At 47.5% G+C, this 23,422-nt stretch overlaps 1 protein-coding gene across 1 annotated transcript in view; it reads left to right on the top strand.

Moving 5' to 3' along the window:
* The first annotated feature begins 4,454 nt into the window (after positions 1-4,454).
* LOC147635822 (pentatricopeptide repeat-containing protein At4g21880, mitochondrial-like) overlaps positions 4,455-23,422 on the top strand; it is a 168,759-nt gene continuing 149,791 nt past the window's right edge. The window contains 1 exon segment of the mRNA XM_086801180.1: positions 4,455-4,746. Coding sequence (XP_086657306.1) covers positions 4,674-4,746 — 73 coding nt within the window. The 5' untranslated portion in view covers positions 4,455-4,673.

Here is a 23,422-nt window from a genome sequence, read left to right as displayed (position 1 = left end):
ATCAAGTGGGCATCCAAATTGTGGTTTATAAAGCCTTCAGATCTTCACATAAAGAGGTTATTCCAACCAATTGGGCTTTGCATCTCCTTCCAAGGCACAAAACTTGCTTACATTGGTACTAATGAAATGAGGTGGAGATGCCCAAGATCAAAGAAATATTGCATGCCCAAGGTCAGCACTATCTAGTAATCCAAAATTTAACCCCCAAGCCGCATAAGCCTCTTTGATGCTTCACTTCATTCTGCCAAGTCTCCATGCTTCAAGTAAGAGGGCTGATTAGCTACCAACACTTCAAAAAGAGGCCCAAAGTTTGCCCATATCCATTTGGCTATGTCGGACAAGGCACCCACAGTTCGGAGTTAATTAAACCCAAACTACCAAGTTCATGCATGCACCCTAACCTTATCTTTGTCACCAACTATGGTCCTCTAAGCTCCAAAATCACCAATTGGCTCTATAAACAAAGCCATAATTTTTATATTTTTTAGTGAAGCTCCATCAGTGAAGGAGTGAGAGTAGGACAGAGAACTTCAAGGTTTGCTGCCATGTTGAATGCCACTATGTGTCAAACATTTGGTGATGATCTTGAGCTAGGTTTATCCTAGGTACATTTCTAGATGGGGCAACCATGGTGGGCGTAAAGCCCTAGCCCATGGTGTGACCCGTCGCCTAGACTCCCGTACCAAGTGCATGCCCTATAGGTTATGCTAAATACTTCTTTTGTTATGGATAACCTAATCTCATTCATAACTGCCTTATTGACCAGCCTCCTTACACATCAGCACTGCCTTATTGACTAGCCTCCTTACACATCAACAATTAATCTCCTATCCTAAACCATGTGTAAGAATTGATGAAAGGATAAAAGAAGAGTCAAAGAAAGAAATGTGTTGGACTTTTCACGGAAGGAGCTTTTACACGAGCACATCTTTAGCCCAATGCCCATGCACGATGACACCTGTAATATACACATGGGCTCTAGATTTAGTAGACACATCTACCAAGAATAGGCACTGACAATATTAAGCACATGTAGTAAGTCTCATCATCGACAACCGTCCATGTATAATTCTAGATGGGGGACCATGGTGATCCATGGTACAACCCAGCAAGAACCTCCCATGGCCTCTTCTTTGGTCGCACTAATTATTGATACAAATAGCCTCTATCCCTAGTACTTGATAATACCAAATCAACTGAGCAAGAGAAGCCGTTCTCTATAGGCAAAGTCCACTGCCACACATTAGCTTCTCATGACCCTGACTTCCCAAGAAAAGGGATCTTGGGTAAAGAGAGTCAAAGGAATAAGCTGAGTTCGAGGTTGGACAAGTACACACATGGGACACACCTTGTGCCCATTGCCCATCCACGTCACCTGTAGATTTCAAATCCATTTTTTCACATCTTGCACCTCACATGACGCTCACACACCCAGACACATGTACTTGCAACTAATCTCATCACGATAACCCTCTAGGTATATCCCTAGATGGAGGGGACCATGGCGGGTGCAACTTTGTCACCCAAACACATGCACCCACAACTAACCTCATCATGAAAACAATCTAGGTACATCCCCTGATAGGGGGACCATTGTGGGCGCAACCCTGTCCATTGTACGACCTATCACTCTTAGATAACCATCGACTTTGCAGCAGGTACCTCTGAAGAGATTTGAAAAATACAACCTCTACTTCGAATCTAATTCAACATAAACACAACCTCACCCTAGCGGATGTATTAGTCACAAAGAAGCCCAATCTCCAAGCATTAAGCTATGAGATCTCAGAATAATGTATTGTCAATGGACTATTTTTAAGTTTTTGGTTGACCTAGTGTGAAAGCTAGTCACTTGTATATAAGTCCTTAAGCAATACACATTCATTCCCTTGCAATAGAATACACATTCATTCACTTGTATATAAGTCAATTTTGACCTTAAGCAATACACATTCATTCCCTTGCAATAGAATACTTTTGAGCTCTCCTTTTTCTCCACTCTTTCTTGCTTGTATACTATTAGATTATTGCATGCTAGATAGTTAGCTTGCTTGAATAGATGTTGCGCTCATTAGCTTCTTCACCATTGGCCTTTTATGAGAGAGAACCATTGCAAAGGCCAAGAGAGCTCTTCCTTCGCCCCCATGGCTATGGAGAATTCGGTGTGACAGCGGAGTGAGGATGCGATGAACAAGCTAGCACACCCATAGGGAATTGCACTTGTGGCCTGAAGGCAAGACCCAAAATGACACTTTATTCACAAGGCTAAGGTAAGTTGTTGACTTGAACACCACTTTACAAGCATTTGAAGAGGAAGCATTTGAAGAGGAAGCATTTCTTCTTCTTTCCACATGTATATGAAGAAGAAGAAGAGAATGAGGGAGAAGAATAATAAAAAGGCCATTCTCTTCTTTGCTTGCATCTAGGCAAAGAGAGCTCTTCCTCAGCTCTTCCTTCACCCCCATAGCCATGGAACATTCGGTGTGACAAAGGAGCATTAGGGAAAATTTGGACTCAAATTGGCCCCTTTATGGATTGCACACATTCTCTCTCTCTACAAAAATGGACTCATGGTGAAATCAACTCAGAAGTGAGCGGAGTTCGGACATTTGGAATCTACTCTTCGAGACCTTTCCAATGATATATATCATGATGGGAAATTTTGCATATTTAAGAAGTCCCCAAATCAACTCAAAAGTGAGCAGAGTTTGTTTGGAATCTACTCTTTGAGACCTTTGTGATGACGGCAAATTTGGGGACTTCTTGAATATGTAAAATTGCCCATCATGCTATATATAATTGGAAAGGTCTCGAAGCATAAATTCCAAATGTCCGAACTCTGCTCACTTTTGAGTTGATTTGCAAAAATTTCACCATGAGCCCATTTTTGTAGCGAGAGAATGTGTAGAAATCCTTAAAGGGCCTAATTTGAGTCCAAATTTACCCTAATGTGAGGACGCGATGAATAAGCTAGCACACCCACAAGGAGTCGCACTTGCGACCTAAAGGCAAGACCCAGTGACACTTTATTCAACAAGGCTAAGGTAAGCTGTTGACTTGAACACCACTTTGCAAGCATTTGAAGAGGAGGCATTTATGCAAGAAGAAGAAGAAGAAGAGAAGGAGGGAGACAATTAATAAAAAGGAAGGACATAGGGCTAGTGAGCTCACCTTCATAAGAAAGAGCTAGACCATAATTGAGGACCAAGGACTAAAATTAGTGGGAGGACCAAAAGTTTGGGGAGAGATTGCTCACGATTTTTTTTCTGGTTTTCTTTCTGTGCGCTTCTTCTTTCCTGTGGTTTACATGGCCGCTTCCAACCCTATTGGCACGAATGTGTGCAGGCAAGTGGCAAAGATGATTAGTACCTACCGATGTAGGGCTTCAAACAATGGTTTTCTTGTGGTAAGAGCCAAACTCTACAATATAGGTGGTTGCATGACCTACAAGCACCTACTATGAGCTGTTTGCAGTGCAACAAGTGAAGGGGAAGGAGCTTCCAATATCGTCACCACCAGCTTTGCCATTGAAGGGAGTCAAGGCATTCATGTGGAGAGAAGCTTTCCACTTGTATCTTATATATATTTTATTTCAAGCCCTTTTATTTAACAACTTTCATATGTTCTCTAACATTCATTTTAAAAATTTTATAATATCTACTCTAGATCTAATTGCAATTCTTTGTGGTACATTTCTATTTTCTAACTGCCACACATGCACACGCACGAAGAACAATTTAACAAAGGAGTATGATACATGATTACATTCTCATTTTACTTTCTTTAATACACTTGCCTTAGGTGAAACTAGTTATATCATTATGGCCAAAACAATGAATTTATTCCTTAAGTAAAAAGAAAACAACAAATATTCTCTCTAGGATCGATACTTTCTTGGAAAACTACATATCCTTAGTGCAATAGTCGACCAAAAAAAGCATGGGATTTAACAAAAATAGAGCCCACGATTCTACACAACACATCCAACCATAAAAAGCTAAGGATGGTTTTTTTATCTTGTGCCTTCTATTGTTGGCATCCTTCTCTCTCTCTCTCTTAGCCCTCTCCCTCTTATGATGTTCTTGTTGAATTGCCTTTGTTGCCACATCCTTCTCTCTTGCAACATCCCCCCTCTCCCTCTAATGTAGCATCCCTCCTCTCTATGTCTCTCAACCCCCTCCCATCCTCTCCTTGTCTTGCAACATCCTTCTCTCTCTCTCTCTCACCCACCCTTTCTCTCTAGCAACTGCCCTCTCTCTTACAACCCATCGCTCGCTTGTGAGAGCCTCGACCAAAATGAGCTCTCCATAGGAATTTCCCTTTTTTTAAAAACAAGTTGTAGGAAATAGTTTTGTCTCCATTGAATATGAATTCTTGAGAGCTATGATTTTATGTTGGAAAAGGACCCACATATATGTATATATTAAATCGAAGTAAAATAAGCATTATAGAAATACATCAAACGTAATCAGTTAACCATAAATTTATTTCCGAGGCTGCACTAAAAAGTATATCCTCAGGATAGAGATTAGTTTCGTTGTGAAAAATGCATTAATCACTAGCTTATAGGACGGGAGGGGCTCATCGTTGCCCCTCGGGATGATTCGAAGGTAGCATTGTTTCGAGCAATCGGCGTCACATCTGGAGCACCCGAAGCGAAGCTTTTAGCTGGGATGCTCCATCGGTTGTCTATCTCATCTCTGCAGAGGGGCAGCTCTCTTTTGGCCGAACGCTGTGGTGTCCCAGGTAAAATTGGCTGCTTGCTTGCATTTTTTTCTTTCTACTTTTGTTTTTTGGGTGTGTGGAGAGAGAGAGAGAGAGAGAGAGAGAGAGAGAGAGAGAGAGAGCTTTTGTAAACGTCTTTAAAGTCTATGAGCCAAAAGAGTGTTACAGATGTTCCATGTGTAAACTGTAAAAGAGTGCCAAAAGGAAAGAGTGCTACATATGTTATGAAAGGTGAGGCAAGTGAAAACAGTGGGAACCATCGTGTGTCATCCTCTTCTAATATAAAATACATGGAGCTCCTGTATGACACTTGAGTACATTCCGAACGTGGAGCTGGTGGGCAGATGGGCTGGATCTTGGAGGGTGAGGGCATTTGGCTCTCTAAACCCAATCCTTGTTGACTCCACATCACCTAGAAGAGCTAGCAGGGGTTGGTGACTACACCGTGATTCTACCTACACCTACACTTTCTCCTACTTCTACTTTGGACTCTCTCATCTCCTCTTCTTAGGCGGATGATGCAATTATATCCTGCCGAGAGAGATTCAAGAAAGGTGGTTTTAGGCTGCACTCAAACGTGGGTTTGGAGACCCTTGTGTGCAAGCTGTTTGGAAGGCTAAAGTGCCAATTGCGGGAGGCGGTCTCTATCTAGTGTATACATGGTAAATATAACGAGCGTCAAAGACACAGGGGGCTCATCCCAAACTCGGCAAGCACAATCTCATGTGGCAGTAATGGCTTACTTATGGTCATGCGGGAAAATAATGCGTAATCTTGTATTAAGATGGGCATTTGAACATTAAGTCTTGACCTTCCCTATTGTGCATATGCTACATTATCCGCGTCTCGTGAGGGGTGCGATCTGCTCTACCAGACTCAATTTGTAGACGGTGATACTTGTAGTTGGCCAATAACGATCCGCATGCCATGCGACATGTGCTTGCCTCTCAAGGCAGCAAGGGCTCACAATAAATCCATCTTGTGAAACTCGTAAAAAATGCTCTAAGTAGAAGTGGATTTTCGAAGTGTAGTGAATTCTAGAAAAGACACCCATGTGTAGCTCACGTATAGGCTTGACAGATTGGAAGATAAGCGGTTGATCTCCTGGTAGGAGAGACAAAGGAAGTTGAAGAGCCATATATAGGCTAGAGTGGCACCTTGTATAGTCATCTCCTCCGGCCGGTGTTTTGGGAGGTAGCTCACCGGGAGATGAGAGCCCAGTGGAGGAATGCTGCAGTGCCCGTTGGGGGTGTTCGTGGTGCTCGATGGTGATGCGTCTCCTACGTGCATTAGTCTTCCGCTGCGCATTCTGACATGGTATTAGAGCCCGGGCGTGTGGTCCTGGGCGGCTCAGGCGTGTGGTCTTGGGCGACCCCCTCGCGCCTCGGTGGCTTGCGGAGCTCAAATCGAGGGTGGGTGTTGGAAGGTTGGCGATTTCGAGCATGTGATCTATGGCTAGAAGGTGCCTTGGATTATCCCATAAGTGGAAGCATGGGAAGTTGCAGAGCCATACATAGGCTAGAGTGGCACCTTGTCATAGTCATCTCCTCCATCGGTGTTTTGGGAGGCAGCTCACCGGGAGATGGGAGCCCAGTGGAGGGATGCTGCAGTGCCCGTTGGGGGTGTTCGTGGTGCTCGATGGTGATGCGTCTCCTACTTGCGTTAGTCTTCTGCTGCGCATTATGACAAATCTTTCATAGCACCCTAATACATCCCTCATGGGCCGCTGTGACATGGTGCTCAAGGTGGTAAAACTGAGCCGGTGCGAGAAGCATAGTCACAAGGGACGGGGGACGGTGACGGGGGACGGCCATAAGTAGGGAACGGGGACGGGGGAGGGAACGGCACTCAAAAGATACTTTTTTTTAAAATTTTTCTACTCTACACTTATTCTACTTTGGAAGTACATCAAAATGAGCACAAATTTACATGGACGGACTCAAATGAGTCAATGACAAAAAAGTGCTGAAGACTAGAGGCTAGAGAGAGAGTCTATGCAATGTGTTTGAGACAGCAGCATATAGATAGCATGTTCTTACACTACTCTCTCTAAATTTCTGCCGCCGGGGGGATCCAAGGGGGGCCGGCGGCAGCCATTTAGGCCCCCCTTGGCGGGGGAGATTGGGCGGGAGATCGTCCCTAAGCATAATGTCCTGGTGTCTAGATAGAAGGTCTGCTAACTGAGGGACTGAAGATGTAATGGATGCTACTAATGAGGGAGGGGCTGTTTGAGCACGAACATAAAGGAGTGCTCCTTTTGCTCCCTTGCGGATAGCTCGTCTGGCCTGGAGATGTGAAATCAATGGGATGCCAAGAATGCTTCTATCCCCCTGAATCATGACAGGCTCAGGAAAACCTTTACAAATAGTAAAAGTGTCTTGCCCCCAATTGGGAATAGGCTCATACTGACGGAACCACTGAATTCCTAAGATCATGTCACACCCCAACAAAGGTGAGACGATGAAATCTCGTTGAAATGAGGCCTTCTGAACTTCAAAGGCAAACTGCTGTGCCTTCTGGGAAATGTGGGTGCGAAGACCAGGTGTAAACCCGTCCACATCCAGATGATATGGGACTAATGTGCAGTTCAATTTATTAGCCAACTGGGGAGAGATGGCGTCTTCAGAACAACCCATATCGAAAAGGACTACAAACTGTCGGCCCTGGGCAGAGCCATAAGCTCGGATGAGGCTCTTCTGAGCAGCATCGCTCTCACCCTCTTGTTTAGCATCAAATACCACGGATGGCATAGGATGCATGGAAGGTAAAAGTTGAACTGCATTTGAGGTAGTAGGCGGGGCTGGAGGAGCTGGGGAGGCTGTGGCAACTATGGCAGAAGGAGCTTTGGCAGCTTGTGCTGCTTGCCATTTGTGGTAATCCTTCTTACCATGCCCTATAATATGATAGAAAAAACATCTATTTTCTGACTGGTACTTCCTTTGCTCCTCTGGAGGAAGATAACCTCCAGTAATGCCTGCTTTAGCCTTTTCATCAGGGGTTTTCTTAGGTTCTTTATCCTTCTTACCCCTTGAACTGGAGCTATTACTGCTGTCCTTCTTAGCATCTTTAGAAGATGCGTTACCTTTCCCTGTTTGTGCAGCTGATTGCTGCCTGCTGGGGTTTGGTACCGGACTAAGATGCTTGCTTGGGCTTGCCCCCGTTAAGCTTCATTTCTTCATTCTGAGCAAGAGTCAGAGCCCGGTCATATGTACTTGGTTCAAAGTTACGAACTGTGAACTGAATGTTAGAGTCCAACCCACGAATGAATTGCTCCATCTTGGCCTGCTCAGATAACCCTAACTGCTGTGCTAAAGTAATAACCTTACCGGAAAACTGAAGCACTGGGGATCCGTTCTGTCTGAGTCCATAGAACTCGTCTTTCAGACCGGTCATGTACTGGGGTGGGAGAAATTTGGTCTTCAAGTCATGGACAAAGATGTCCCAGTCATCAAAGGCTGTGACACCTGTGGCCTGGTCTGTATGAATACTAGACCAATGCTGCCACCAAGTGACTGCCTCACCAGTGAGATGGGGAGCCGCTAAGTGGACTTTGTCTTGTGGGTCTGTGATCCTAGCTAATGGAAAATGAACATTAAACTGATGAACAAATTGATTAACTGAAGAATGATCACACTTACCATCATACTTACTGAAATTTGGTTGACTGCGAATGATGGTGGTTGATGCTGCTGCGGGCTGCTGGCTGGTGACACCTATGACTGGGGAGACTGAGGAGAGATGCTGATACCTCAAGTGTATGGCCTCCTTTTCCCGTTGGTGTTCGAGTAACATACGTTCTCGATCAAGCTCACGTTGGTGTTCCCAAGCGGCGAGTTCAGCTTGACGCCGGTCTTCGCCGATCCTGCGTTGGGCTTCCTCATAGTCCCGTCTTTCTTCTTTTTCTCTTCTCCTTCGGGCCTCGTCCTCTCTCCTTTGTTGTTCCATCTGAAAGAAGAGGGAGATGTAGTCGGGTGCTGCTGGAGGTGTAGAAGGACGTGCTGCTGCTGCCTCGAAGAGTTGGAGACGCTCCATGAGCAGCTGGTTCTGAGCTCTAAGAAGAGCTATGGTGTCTGCTGTAGGCGGAAGAACGAGGTCTCCTTTGGGGGAGACGTCTTCCGGCTGATGAGTACTCTCTCCTATAGACATGATGCTGAAGTCGGTGGTCGTGCCGGAACGCAATCTAACCATCCAAGGATGCCCCCACGCCAGGATACGGTGTGTGTGGACTATTTGAATCTGATACCAATGTGATATGCAGCGGAAGTCTTTGTATTGGAAGATCGTGTCACACAAATGCTCACACCGTCTTCTGTATCCTGAGTTTCGTGAGTTTAGCAATCCATTTCAATACTTCAAACTTTAAAGAGATGAGAGAGAGAGCTATGAGAACTGTACACCAGATTGGGTCCTGAATTACCCACTGAAGGGCCCCCTATCCCGATAACGAGATAGTATTTGCTGTATTTCTTTAGAGAGAATGACTGTGGACTGTAGATAAGCCAAATGCAAGATCTCAGAGGATCGGAGAGTGGCTGATCTGTACACTGCTGTAGAAACACCTCGATGACTTGATCTCGAGCCTATGCACTCTTCCCAAGGGCATGAGGAAGGGCTGCACACCTGAGGCTGAGAGAAGAAGAAGGTTGACTGTTCTACACTATGTTAGAATGCTGAAAACACTTATGAATGCTGTGTTACCTTCACCAGATGACTGCTGCATGTATGGATGATGCACAGAAGGCTGGACACTGATGCAAACTGCAGATTCAGGGCTGGAAACTGCTGTAGACTGTTGATTCAGGGCTGGAAACTGCTGTGGACAGAAACGCAGGCCTGTAGGGGTGCTGAGGGACTGAAACGCAGCAGTTTTGGGGCTGCTGGACAGAAACTGCAGGGTACTGAGGCTGCTGGACAGAAACGCAGAGGTCTTCTGCTGCTGGACAGAAAAACGCAGGGTACTGCAGGCTGATTTCTGGCGTGGATCTGAGGTAGAGCTGTAGGCTGAATCTAGGACTGTAAGGGACTGAATCAGGGCTGCTTTGGTGCTGAAAACAGGCTGATTGGAGGCTGATAGCAGGCGCCTAGGGCTGACTGAAGCAAGGGTTTCTCAAGGGGCTGGAGAAGCAAGCTTATGAGCTCCAAGGGCTGGATTAGTCTAGGGCTGAAGGCAAGAATGCTCCTAGGGCTGAGGAGGAGAGCTCTTAGCACAATGAAGACTGAATGAGAAAATAGGCTCTAGGCAAGCCTATTTATACTAACTGGAGGTTGGTCATTTAATAAAGTTTATATTTATAAATGCCCAATAATGCAAATAATGCTAAATAAATACTATTAAATATGGGAAAAATACCAGATAAATTCCAGTAAATTTCCTAAGGCTTCGGGGATGTTCTAAATGATGCACAGGCATATGAATGCATATTATGCAGGATGCAGAGTGCTTTCTGATGCAAACCCTAAGGCTTCTACTGACCCTACATGCATGAATGATTCTCTCCAAGTGGGTTAAGGGACTTGACTGAGTGACTGACTGACCCACTAAGGCTGAGGAATGACCTACGTAGCTCGTGCCTGACTTATCCTGGACTGAGGATGTACGATGGGGTCACGGCGTACGACAATTATCATCCTATTGGGTTCTAAAATTGTACAACTGTTGCACTTCTGATGATGAGCCATCTTGTCACCATGCACTGAGTGCAGAGTGCATGTGACAAAGATAGGGTTGTTACAGCCCTTGCCAATTCCTGAGGGTCCTTTCCAAGATATTTCAATGGACTTTGTCACGAATCTGCCTCCCAGTCCGAGTAAGCGTAATACGCAGTGCTTAACTATTGTTGATAGATTTAGCAAATTTGTTATGGCTTGTTGAAGTAAACTCCACGATCGAGTTGGGTCAGCTGAGATACAGAAAGTAAGTTGAGGCCCAAGTTAGGGACACGATAAACATTATCCAAAGTTGCTTGGTTGGGGCCTGTGTGTTAGTGTCAAATAAGATGGTGCCAACAGATTTAATGGGCATCAGTGTGTTGTTGCCACATCGAACTTCACCCTTAGCAGGACGCAGAGAGACGAAAATGCCAGCATTGCATGCCATATGGTGTGTAGCTCCACTGTCAACTACCCAAGTGACCGGATGGCCACAGGGAAGAGTTGGGTGGGCTTCGATGATGGGCACAGGAGGATTATCAGGTAACTGACAGATCTGAATGAAGGCAGATGCTATCACACGCTGATAGCCTCGTCGAGGCCGTTGTTTCTTCTTCTTTCTGGAAGAGCGGCCAAAGTCAACCTCAAATGTGACCTGAGCGACATTGGCTGAGGGGTCGGGATGTGATGTAAGTGATGACCAATCAAACATCTCTTCCGGGGTGGCAAAAGAGACTGACTGGGAGGGGGGACCTTGAGTGACCTGACCAGTGGGTCGCCATGGAGAAGATCTAGGCATTCGTACCATTACCTTGTTGCTGGTTCCTTGGTGGGGAACCCTGCAGAGTAGGTGCTGGATTATTACCCCCTTTTGACTGCCAATTTTGGGCATTGCTGTCACCTTGGTTGTTTTGGCGATTCGAGTTAGTGGTGTTGGGGTCGTTATCTCTATTTTCCTTGGCTTTAATGCCACACTCATCGTCAACATGTCGAGGTATTTGGCAATGAGTGCAGAATCTATTCTTTTTGGAAATATTCTGCTAGTGGGGAGTGGGTGTTGAAGGATTTTTGGGATTAGTATGGTTGACTTGAGGTTTGCCTTGATTACCAGAGTTGTTGTTCCCCTTCCCTTACTGCCCTTTTTGAGTAGAGGTGGTATTGGACGCAAGGGCCCCCTCTTGAGTAGAGGAGGAAGAAGGGGTCTTTCTTTTTTTTTCTTTTCAAAAAGAGACTTCTATTAAGTATGAAAAAGACATACAACAATCACAGCTATAAGCTGGAAAAGAATAGAATCACCCCAATATGTAAGGTGATTTCAACCACTGAGGAGCATCATGATGCCATGAAAGACGTGTGGTACTAGAGGAAAAGAAGATGCCATGGTCCCACTCCCGCATAAATATCACGCGCTTTGCCTGTGCAGAACGAGAGGGCCCCTGAATACGAGCCCAAGTAGCCATAAGAGTATGGAAGATATCACCCCATATAGTACTAATGCATTGAGACCCAAAAATCTGGACACCCTCAATAGCCTCCGTGCATCTAGCTCTCCAGATCTGCCATACTGTAATACAGGCAACAATCTCCCAACTGGTGTCAATCCTCTGTCTGGGGGGTGTATAATCAGAGTGAGGGACATCCTGCAATAAACCATGCTGGGCAGTACCTCTACGAATGAAAATAGGAGAATCTGTATCACTGCCCTCATAAAAAAGCTGCGGACCAGACTGGGAGAGCCAAGCAACTGCCCCCCAAGTCACATGCATGGCTCGGCCACTCAATTTGCCCATAAGTTGGGCTATAGAACCCCAAATCTACTGTGCAGTGCTGCATCCCCATAAACAATGTTGTACAGTCTCAAAATATTCCGCACACGTAGGACAGGAAGGTGCTACACCGAAAATCGATCTCCATTGATTGGTGGGGATGTTAGAAGTCATCGCCTGTCTATACATATACGCTAGGGCCTTTGTTGTGGGTGTGCCCGCCCTTATTAGGTGTTTTCTCATTTTTCCCCACTCTCCGTATTTTTTCCCATATTTTTTTCATTTTTTCTGTGGCTTGGGAGGCAGCCCTGAGGTGGCAGGATGTCCTTGTCTGTAGCCGACTGCAGCTGTGCATTAGTCTACTTGCTGGAGGTGGCCGACTGTGTATGACAGGTTGTAGACCTCACAGTTCTCAGCTGGCCGACAGTTCTCAGCTGGTCGTGGAGTTCTGGTGTCCTGTCGGCTGCCGTACAACAGGCCGACTGCTGTTGGGGGGCCATATAAAATGGCCCCCAGTCCCCTTGTCACACTTGTATCATTCCGGGACTCTTCTTGTGTATATAGAGCAGAGTTACACGCCTCTCTCTCTCTCTCTCTCTCTCTCGTGCTGTTATTTTCTGCATTGCGTTTTGCTCTTGTGTTCCCAGATCTGGTCATCATCTCCGCTGCGTATTCTGACATGGTATCAGAGCCTAGGCTCTAGATAGTTCTTGGGATTTGTGTGAGCAAGAGAGGGAGACTGTTGTGTTGCTGATAGGTGGACTGTTTGGGACTGTTTGGGAAGAGGAGAAGCAAGAGGACGGCGGGCTGATTTGCTGGACAGCCACTTGCAGGTGTAAGTTCTTCTTTGTTCCCACCCACCCACCCTTTTCAGAGTACATCCCCGCAATGGCAGATCTGTTAGAGATGGCCGAGAGGCATGTGAAGATCCCGACACTCCCCACGTTCCCGGTGGACCGTCAGTTGGACGGGAACAACTGCGGCATATGGAAGGTTATGATGGAATTTGTTCTGGAGTCTTACGACCTCGCTGATTTTGTTGTTGTTGGGGTTCCACGGCCGGAAGTAGAGGAAGGGGAGTTACCGTCGATTCAAAAGGACCGGGAGGCACATGCACAGATGTGGGATCGTGTCAACGCCAGGGTCCGTTCGTTTATCTTTCTCAACTGCACACTGTAGGTAATCAATCATGTAAAGCATATGACGCTGGCCAGAGGTATATGGCAGCATTTGGCTTCTCTTTACAACCGGGTATCGCCCATGAAGAGGATTTCCTTGGAAGTACAGATGCGGGTTATGAGCCCTGCAAAGTCATTGACGATGCGGGAGCATATTAACAAGCTGCAGGCTCTTCAGCATTAAGTTCTTCAGCCTGGGAAGGAGATATCGTCAGAGGACATGGCCATAATGTTGCTGTCACATTTGCCCTCTCAGTACTCAACATTTTACTCGTCTTTGATTACCAGTGGGGCAGGCTCAGCACCATCACGTGGGAGGAGCTTGTGCCCATGGTCTTGGACCAAGAGGAACGATTCACGAACCCTCCTCAGGCTGGAGGTTTGGAGGCCTTAACTGGCCAACGGTCGAAAGGCCGTAACACGGGCAAAGGGAAGGCTTCATCGGAGAAGTCTCCTGAGAAGAAGGCCTTGCGTGGTCTTCAGAAGGTTTCCAGGACTTGGCTTTCCACCGTAACATGTGTTGATCCTTGTGAGCAGTGTGATGCCTCTTTGACTCAGAAGCAGAATGGTCCATTGATCTGGTTGATGGACACCAGATTGGATGGGAGCTTCCTGATGAGGCAGTTGAGCTCATGGGTGCAGATGTCTCTTTGGGAGGCAGGATTGCGTATCCTGTGTTTTTTGCGACATGCGAAGGATCATGGACTCTTTTACACAGGAGGGGGATTGATTGATGGAGTCCGACTCCACGGTTGGAGTGACTCAGTTTGGGGAGGAGATCCGGACTCGAGGAGATCTACTTCAGGCCCAGGAGCAGTTTTATGTGTTGGAAATAAGTGCACACTAGGTGTACTATTTCTCTAGTCTAGTTTCAGTTGAGTCTTTGTGTCTTGAGTCTAGTGCCATGTGGCACCTCTACATTTATCCCATAAGTCAGTCTACTCAATCTTGTACTTCTCACCTATATATTGTGGGTGTCACATCAATGAAAGCATCAATCTTGTGTCTTGTCTACACTCATCTCAAGGTAACTCTTTGTCTTTCATTTGTGTTCTTGTTTCATTTATTGTCTGCTCTTGCTTTCATATTTTCTACATTATGGAGCAGTAAGAGGTAGTCATCTTTTGCCTTGTCGTCGACAGAGGCAGAGTACCGGGCTGCTTGTGATGCTGCTTGTGAGGTGGTGAGGTTGCAGAGGTTGCATTGCAGGATTGGGCTTCCACTAGAGGAATCCATGGTCATGCAGAGGCACTTTGTTTGTGAAGAGATCGTTGCTGATGACATCTTGCTAGAGTTCTCTTTGACGAAGGACAGTGCGGTGGACCTCTTCATGAAGTCTCTATCTCAGGATTTGCTCAGGCGGCACCCCAGCTCCCTGTGGTTGGTTTCACAGCCCCCGAGTGTTAGAAGTCATCTCCGCCCTTATTAGGTGTTTTCTCATTTTTCCCCACTCTTCGTATTTTTCCCATTTTTCCCATTTTTTCTGTGGCTTGGGAGGCAGCCCTGAGGTGGCAGGATGTCCTTGTCTGTAGCCGACTGCAGCTGTGTGCATTAGTCTACTTGCTGGAGGTGGCCGACTTTGTATGACAGGTCATGGACCTCACAGTTGTTGGCCGACAGTTCTCAGTTGGTCGACTGGTGCTGCTGTTGGTCGTGGAGTTCTTGTGTCCTATCGGCTGCCCTACAGCATGCCGACTGCTGTTGGGGGGCCATGTAAAATGCCCCCCAGTCCCCTTGTCACACTTGTATCATTCCGGGATTCTTCTTGTGTATATAGAGCAGAGTTACATGCCTCTCTCTCTCTCTCTCTCTCTCTCTCTCTCTCTCTCTCTCTCGTGCTGTTATTTTCTGCATTGCGTTTTGCTCGTGTTCCCAGATCTGGTCATCATCTCCGCTGCGTATTTTGACAGGGGAGATCACCATGTAAGAATAACCAAAAGAAATGAGAGATCTGGTGTCACGTGCATCCCGCACTTGGATGCCACGTAGACATCCCATGTGAGCCCAGTCCGGGACGAGTCAGCCAGGGATCCATCTCAGTCGTCCGAGGTCAGGTGTGCATTGTCCTGCACATGAGTCCAAGGTCAGGTGTGCACTGTCTTGCACATGAAACAGTGCCAGTCCGCGCTGTGAGTCTCCCTCTAGAATGATGTCAGTGGTTCTGTGTATCTGGTATGGTACCGGATGCCAGATCACTGAGTAGATTATGTTATAGGACAAGGGGCCAGCCCATAGGGCTACCCCGGATCTGAGTGTGGGCATGGGAATGGTGTAGAACCACCCCCATGAGGGCCAGGAAGGCCCACGCTGAACCCACCAGCCATGGAGGGGCTGTAGGACAGCCCTAGGGCACAGATAAGGCAATCTCCAGGAGATTACAGCCTTTATATGGCTGTAGGGCATGTATGGGGAAGCCCATACAGGCTGCCCGCCCTGGGATTGTGGACAAAAGCTGTGTCCAGCCAATTAGAAGCAGGCGCATCACTTTCAGCCTATTAGGAAAAAAAGGCAGATTTTTTGGGATTTAATTCAGCATTTATTGCTGAATTTTCACCAGTCGTGGGACATTGCCTGTTTTTCAGCTGGCCGACTGCTCTTGAGGAGGAGTATAAATAGTGGAAGCCATAATCCCATCATTCATCTCAGTTTTCACCAAGTGCTCAAGCCAATCAAGGGCCAGTCAAGCCAAGGAGATTGCCAAGCAAAGAGGTGGACTTCTGAAGGTCAAGGGCAGGGATTTCCCAGCCAAGAAAAGGTCAAGTTTTCTGTATTTGTTTTCAGATTTACATCATTCTAATAAAGCAAATACACCATCCGTGGTGGGGGCCCTACAGAGGGTAATTGGGACCCAATTCTGTGTCCTCTCCATCTCCCCCTTCTCTCTCTATTTTTTGCACATCTCCTTTCAGTTTGTGCGTTAATTTCCGTCGCGAAAAGAGTGCTGATTTCTGAGTTTTGAAGTACTGATCCTTCTTTGAAGCTTCCGCATATTACATCTGGCTCCTATGCATCTTTCGAGTGAGGAGAAACCTGGCATTCCCGACGGTGAAACTGAAAAAAGGAAGGCTTTTGAAAGGATCGAAGAAGGCATTAATCCACTCCCACGCTGCTGGATCCCATTGAAGATATCTGATAGGACTGCGACCATATAGGCACAAACACCAAGAGCCATGAGTCACTATATGAGGAGAAGGGTCAATGAACCAATGCTTCCCAGAACGACAATCCTCACTGGACTAAGCCTAGTATCTGGGGCTTTCTGGCATGAGGCTCATGGTCCTCTCTTTTTCTTTTCCCTTTGTTCAACGGGGCAGCCCTATCTGCATGGGCTCCATGGTCCATCATGGAAGTTTCATGAAGCATGGTGGCATGTGCTCCACGAACTTGAGAATCAGATGCATGTGACTTTCCTTTTTAAGGCAATGTCTCTCCATGAGACGACTCAGAAGGCAAAGCTCTTTTAGTAGCAGACCTGTCACCCCTACCATGGGATACATGTCTTGAATGCATGTGACCTTCATGCCCTCCATGAGCACTAGCATACATATACCTGTCAGGCTTTGTGTCTTGTGGAGAAGATGCATGACGAGAGGTGACTGTCACCTCTTCCTTTTGCATAAAAGACCTCAACCTTTGAGATGTGGGATCTCCATGCTTCAAGCGAGGTGGATTTCTGAATTTCAGCTCTCCGTCTTCCCCCTCTTTGATGTCACCTTTGCGAAGGAGGTAGGAAAGTGCCAACTCCCTTGGCTTCTTGCCTACTTCCCGTGCCATGGACTCAAAAGTCACATCTACCATTGCATCAGCTTTCCTTGCTTCAATGGCACTTTGCACATGGGGATCTTCTTGCAAAAATTTCAGCTCTTGCTATTCGTGCCTGCAAAAGCTTTTTCATATGCTCCATTTCAGCCCTCATTGCATCAGGCTCTTCTTCTAGCATGACTGTCTTTCCTCGAGACAGTTGTCCCTTTGAATCACCCTTTCAAGGGGCTTGTGCCTTCCTCGCAGAGCATCAGAACCATGCGAGGCACTTGATGGGCCCCTCGAATTAGGCACTTCCAAAGGGTTGCCTTGGCTGCCCATTGTGTTAAGTGTGCTAGAAGCGGGGTGTCCAATACACAGATTCGTTTCCCCACTAAGAAGAGGGAAACAACCGTACTCTGATACCAATGAAACCGATCCCGTCAAGTGGGAATAGACTCCGTTGGACACCCACACGCGTAATAGCACAACTTAATATCACAATTTGAAATGGACAACTTAATAACAATTGAAATTTGAAATGAAATGAAATGAGATAGATGGACACCAGCACTGGGGCCGGAACGGGCCGACCCCCCCCTCAATATATGATATATTATTGGGAGTATTTAACAAATACAATGCTCCATGGGTTCAAAGAACCAGATGATGTCCATGTACAAATGAATACAGTACCAAACAAGAGGCTCGAAGTAGATGTTCGAAGTAGAACGACCACTTGAGTGGTCTAGTCTCTACGGTCCTATGCCTTCACTGGAATCCGCGGAGAGCGCCCCACTGGTGTTCCAGGACCACGCACAAACAGGCGCTCTCGTACTAAGGCCTGGCTCTCCCGATCTCGGCACCTTTGGACCGTGGTTCTCCAAAAGCTTGGACTACCCGGCACCGAACGGGTGTTAACGGTAGAGAGAGTCCTTTATCAGATTTACAACAAAGTTCTTTACTTAAATCTGAATTTACTTACTTGTAGCTTGCAGATGGAAGATCAATACTCATGGTGTCTGTGTGCAGCTACTAGTGGTAGACACCAAGACACAGCAGCCTGTCAAGGAGGATGAGGGGTAGCTGTCTGTGGAGAAGGTGTAGCCACCTGAAGAAGGGAGATGCCGCCTATGTAAAGGAGGCGCAACCGCCTGCAAAGGAGAACAATCACCTGCTGTGCAGGACACAGCCACCTTCTGTGGAGGAGAAGGAAGAGGAGTAGCTGCCAATCTGAAGAGGAACCGCCTGGCTGTAGAGTATAACCTGCTGGAGAGGACACACAACCGTATGGTTGCGAGGCAACAGTGGAGACAGGAGGGCAGCCTGTAGTGCAGCCGCCGGCCTGTAGTGTACAGCTTGCTGGAGAGAACACACAGAAGGGGAAGTGCAGCCTGTATGGAGATGGCCGCTAGCCGCCTGCAGAGTAGGAGAAGCAACGCCTTCAGCTTGTGGTGTAGTCGCCTGATGGATAGGAGGTGCCTGGCTGTAGCTTGCGCCGCCTGTAGAGCAGAGAGAACAGCCCGCTGAAGTTGGTCACACAGCCGCTAGGGATGAAGCGCATAGTCGCCTAGCTGCAGTGGAGAAGGGGCAGCCTGTATGGTCGCCTGACTGAAGATGCACTGTATGGTCGCCTGACTGAAGATGCACACACAGCCACCTGCAGAGTAGGCAGCGCAGCTTGTGTGGTAGTGGAGCGCAGCAGCCTGAAGTGGATAATCACCGCCTGTATGTAGGGCACAGCCGCCGCCTGTATGCAGAAGCGCAGTAGCCTGCTGGAGGTGACATGCGCAGCCTGAGAGGAGCAGAAGCGTAGCCTGAAGTGGAGGAGGCGCACCGAAACGTGTATCCTATTGGGGTGGTCGTGGTGCTTCTTTTGTAGAGGATGGAGAGAAGTAAACAACCACAGCTGGCCGGCTCCCCACGTTTGCATGGGGGTGGCCAGCTTCATGGTGGTGTGGGTAGGTGACCGTGCACCCACCCCCACACCCACAAAGGTGAAGTGTGGCTCCCCACCTTGGCCCCTATGTGGGTGCCCACTTTTAAGTGAATGTGAATATACAACCTTATAAAACAAAAGGTTAGAATTAAAACTATTACACCAACAAGTGCAATACACTTGCCACCTGTTCACATGCAACAAAATTTGTCAGAAGACAGAGCAAACTTCACGACTCACTGGCAGGCGTCCCCGCTCAGTAAGTGACACGTCAAGCAGGCAAACACAAAAATACAAGTCATGCGAAAACAGTTTCAAACATGCAAAACATGAGTGCATGTGCAAATAGTATCATGGACATATCTCCCGTTCATGGAACAAGTACAAAATATCTGTCGGGCACAAAAATGGCACAACATAAAACATAAATCCTGGTCTTCCTATGGAGTGACAGTCCCATATGTAAAACACAGTCCTAGGCACGAGCCTCCCTATGGAGTGACAGTCCCATAGGCAAGACACGGCACGAATACTGGCTCTTCCATGGCGTGACAATCCCAGGGATAGAACACAGTCCAGGTCATACACGGGTGACACCGGCCTGGCCTCAAGTGAACGAGACACAAAACTGGAGATGGACCAAATGGTCGTCCAATTGGTGACAAGGATCCAAATCATGTGCCTGCAAAGCGTAACACGCGGAAGCTCTGGGTAGTCTTCTTTCAGCCCTAAACACTCTTAGAAACCTTCTGATGCAAAAACGCACCATCTGATGCAAAAACGCAGGTAGAGAGAGATTAGAGAGAGAGAGTGAGAAGTGCTGGAAATTCAGTATAATCTATGGTACAAAAAGGGTACATGTCTGCAGCCATGGGCTGCCTTCATAAAAAGGTGGTTAACACCAAAATCTGTCCCCTATGGGACCTCGAAGGATCCAAACCCCTAGTGGGATTGAATCACTACAACATAGAGCATGTGGCCCTATTTATATGGGTCTTTGGACACTCTTTATGCTGGGGTCGGCCAGTTCCATGTCCATACCAACTATTCAGCACTGCTCGACTTATTGTAAATGCTGCCCGACTGGATCTACTACTTGTTTATGATGCGCCTGCTGCCCACACTCTGCTGACGTCAGCCGACAGCTCTTCTGGCAGCCAGCATCCACTGTCCTGCAGCCGACAGCCATCTGATCCATGCTTTGCTCCAAGTCTTGCTCCATGTCCACCTCAGATGCTACACCTGAAGCTCCTACATTCTGGTTCTACCTATCTTCTACTGGTTCATGGTCTTTATCTGAAACCGGCCTGACGGGCGGTGAAACAAACACTCGCACATAAAACACTTCAACGCCATTGAGGACCTAGAAAGAGAAAACAAACAGGGGGAGCTAGAGTGCTCCTGCAAACAGTACACGGACACCGATTGGCCCCAAATCGCAGTGGCGCCCCTTGTGGTATTTCTTTAATTGATTATGAGAGCTTTGATTACAATAAGGCTGGAAACTCAGCCGTCACAGTAGAACTCCTGAAGCCTGCAAAGAACCTGCATCATGGCTTCTTGTCCACTCGGCATCCACAAACAAGTCCAGCCATTGTTCACATCGAAAGACTCTCTCACATTGAGTCTGCATACAGAAGCTTTCTCCCATGATCAGGGCTGCCACAGCCATCCATAGCCTCTCACCCTATGAACAGCATCACACCCTGACACATCCAGTGCTTCTGCATCACAACACAGACTCCCAAACTGCCTCTCAAAAGAGAACTCGTATCACAGCACAGCATACCATACAGTCGACACACATGTACCAACCCTCTCTACCTTCCAAGGGTACTATCCATCTCTGTCATGGATTCCATGTCCCCTGTCCAATCAGTAGCAAGCCTGTACCAAACATGTGTCCATTCCTGTACCTTCTGCCTGCATGTGACCTATCTCCTGGAGAAACCCAAAAACATGTTTCCTCGAGAAACCTACGACCTGTTTCCACATGAAACCCTTAGGTCTGTTTCCCTTTGAAACTTCTGTCCTGTATCCATACATCTAGTTACCTGTTCCCTTGTGAAACATCTGGCAACATAGAGATGCCCATAACTGTAGGTCCCTCTAATCCTTTCTAGCAGGAAGAAAACAATCTGCTCCATGAGCACGCAGCCATGCGGGCTTGCATCACTCCCATGCCAAGAAACATAACCAAGTGACCTTGTACTTGCAGCCAAAAACCCAAGTACATAGCTGAATTTGCAGCCAAACAAAAACAGCCCATAAACTGTCCCAAAACAGTCCCGGCTATGCGCCTCCTTCTGCCCGCCTCCTTCCAAGAGAGAGAGCGTGAGAATCTGTTGGCTGGGCGCTTTTTGCAGCCAGCCCACCAGCCTCTCTTCCAAGCCAGTAAAGCACGTGTCTGTGCTGCATCTGCCCGCCCAGACCTTCCTGCAGGCCTATCCACTTTTCAGCAGAGGGAGAGAGAGAGAGAGAGAGAGAGAGAGAGAGAGAGAGCAGTACTGGCTGTCCCTAGGTGTACGCCCCTGTTTCTCCTGCAGTCCCCTCTTTCCAAGAGAGCCTCTCATGCCCTGTTCAGTCTAGCACCTTTGCATACCATCCATGTGGAGTCCATGCCGACAGTCTCTGCGCCAGCTCTATCCGCCTCCAGCAGCCCTGTAACTGCCTGCGCATCTTTTCTCCAGGAAGGGGGAGAGACCCACGCTCTGTTCAGTCCCTGCCCGATTGTCTTCTCCTCCACGCAGCCGACTTGTACCTGCAGTCCAGCCCATGTGCAGTCCAACCACGTGGAGTTCAGGCTATCAGACGACAGAGAAAGACCTAGAAGCTCCCTCCTTCAGAAATCCAGCAGTCGCCTCCCAAAAAGCACATGCAACTGGAACTGCATCTCGACTCCCTCTAAGAAAAGCATAAGGCCACGATTATCCCCTAAAAGGGGTTCTTTTATTTTTAAGGGGTTTTAAACCTTTGTCCCCTCCAAACCCCTTTGTCCCCATGGGTTATGAGAGAAGACTTTAATCACTTGGCCCCCCTTCACACTTGGGGTTGTCCACACATGGGCTCCCTTTTTGACTCCAACCTGATGCCATTCATGTCCCCGTGCACACTTGCATCTTGTCCAGAGAAAAACACAGGGTCGTGACATTATCTGTTTGCCTCTTCTGGATCTAGCCCTGAGAATGTCCATGGCATCTGTGATGCACATGACATCCCCCTCTGCTAAACTTGATGACGGGAATCCAACCTGCTCTTGGATGACTGTCATCATCCCAATCCTGTCCCGAAGTCCCTCTGTCATCATCCATCCCTGGCAAAACCTTTTTCTCTGAAAATCCGGTCTATTCTCCAAACCACTCTGTCTCTGATGAAGATCTATGCATCTGGTCTTCCTCTAGTCCACAATCCATTCCTGCCTTGACTCTGAACACCGTCTTGGTCTTCATTCCTGGAACTGAGTCTGGCACTCTCACATCACCCTTGGAGGATCAACCTCCTTTGGGACCGTTACCTGAGAACCTATCTGGCTCACGGAACTGCCATCCCCATCTGGCACTGTGGAACACTACCAATGTAACACGCGGATGCTCTGGGTAGTCTTCTTTCAGCCCTAAACACTCTTGGAAACCTTTTGATGCAAAAACGCACCATCTAATGCAAAAACGCAGGTAGAGAGAGAGTAGAGAGAGAGAGTGAGAAGTGCTGGAAATTCAGTATAATCTATGGTACAAAAAGGGTACATGTCTGCAGCCATGGGCTGCCTTCATAAAAAGGTGGTTAACACCAAAATCTGTCCCCTATGGGACCTCTAAGGATCAAACCCCTAGTGGGATTGAATCACTACAACATAGAGCATGTGGCCCTATTTATATGGGTCTTTGGACACTCTTTATGCTGGGGTCGGCCAGTTCCATGTCCATACCAGCTATTCAGCACTGCCCGACTTATTGTAAATGCTGCCCGACTGGATCTACTACTTGTTTATGATGCGCCTGCTGCCCACACTCTGCTGACGTCAGCCGACAGCTCTTCTGGTAGCCAGCATCCACTGTCCTGCAGCCGACAGCCATCTGATCCATGCTTTGCTCCAAGTCCTGCTCCATGTCCACCTCAAATGCTACACCTGAAGCTCCTACATTCTGGTTCTACCTATCTTCTACTGGTTCATGGTCTTTATCTGTTTGCCTCTTCTGGATCTAGCCCTGAGAATGTCCATGGCATCTGTGATGCACATGACACAAAGTCTCATCCTCCAAAGAAGGATCAACATCCTGTGAGGCAAGAGCTGCATAAGGGTTAGGGTGCTTCACAAGGGGTGTGGGTGAAGGGGCAGGTACGGGGGTCCGAGGGTGCCTGCCATCCCTAACCACAACCCAACGCTGTGTGGTCTACTCTGGCAAAGGAGCAACTGGAGTCTCGGC

This window comes from Cibotium barometz, chromosome 8, assembly GCF_041138505.1.
Source record: "Cibotium barometz isolate CiBa-2024 chromosome 8, ASM4113850v1, whole genome shotgun sequence".
NCBI lineage: Eukaryota > Viridiplantae > Streptophyta > Polypodiopsida > Cyatheales > Cibotiaceae > Cibotium > Cibotium barometz.
The sequence above is the reverse complement of the archived record's forward strand: the minus strand, read 5'-3'. Positions and strand labels throughout refer to the sequence as shown.